The sequence below is a fragment of the Trachymyrmex cornetzi genome, unplaced genomic scaffold, assembly GCF_001594075.2.
Source record: "Trachymyrmex cornetzi isolate Tcor2-1 unplaced genomic scaffold, Tcor1.1 C3817262, whole genome shotgun sequence".
Taxonomy (NCBI): domain Eukaryota; kingdom Metazoa; phylum Arthropoda; class Insecta; order Hymenoptera; family Formicidae; genus Trachymyrmex; species Trachymyrmex cornetzi.
This window is the reverse complement of record NW_017294378.1, coordinates 1-731: the sequence shown is the minus strand read 5'-3', so window position 1 is coordinate 731 and position 731 is coordinate 1. Positions and strand designations below refer to the sequence as shown.

The window sequence follows — 731 nt, the reverse complement described above, 5'->3', positions numbered from 1 at the left end:
TTTTTTGTACTTTGCAGACAACAAGCATAATTGATCTTCATTGAAAATCTTATTTATATTTGAACTTATTTTATTATTACGTACTTCAGTTTGAAGCCTCTTGATTCTTCTTTTCGCCTGTTGCAATTTTTTCTTCATTCGCAATCTTAAGCGTTCACTTTTTTTCCAAAGCATTTCCAATTTCTCCAAACGTTGTAAAACACATGGATCTGAAGTTTCTGTTCTATTAGATAGAATGCTTAATACATCATTTTTTTCTTCTTCGGTGATATCTTCTTCATTGATTTCCATTTCTTCTTCCATTTCATTTGCAGCATTTTCAAACATATCAGTCTCTGCAGCTTCGGTCATTGTGTTCTGCCTTGTTATAGACGTTGGCAAATTCTCACCGAATATTGTTGGAACTGCATCAGATTTTAATCTGCGTGAGCCATCTTTTCTCGTCATCCACATATGAGGGGCAAAATGGACCTGCACAGAAAATATAATTTTTATAACTTTTTGAATGTGCAATTATATTTTTCTCAGTCTCGATTTAGTATATTTAAACGGTTTTGAATATTTTTTCTAAGTATTATAATATTTTTACAAAACTTTCAGCAAAAATTAAAACAGTTAGCTTTTGATTATAACTTACATCACATAATCTTGCATCTGAAATTGGAATCCAATCTGTACGATTCATATTCTGGATCCATATACTTTTTCTTTCCGAATCTTTTGGAAATCGA

General features: G+C 31.1%; 1 protein-coding gene across 1 annotated transcript; it reads right to left on the bottom strand.

Moving 5' to 3' along the window:
* Nucleotides 1-10: 10 nt before the first annotated feature.
* On the bottom strand, nt 11-724 carry LOC108758122 (uncharacterized; the record flags this gene model as incomplete). The annotated part of the gene is made up of 2 exons (XM_018502950.1): nt 638-724; nt 11-471 (listed from the first exon to the last, which is right to left on the bottom strand). Coding segments are annotated over exons 1-2 (509 nt in total), but the record flags the coding sequence as incomplete, so codon positions are not given.
* Between the last annotated feature and the right edge of the window lie 7 nt (nt 725-731).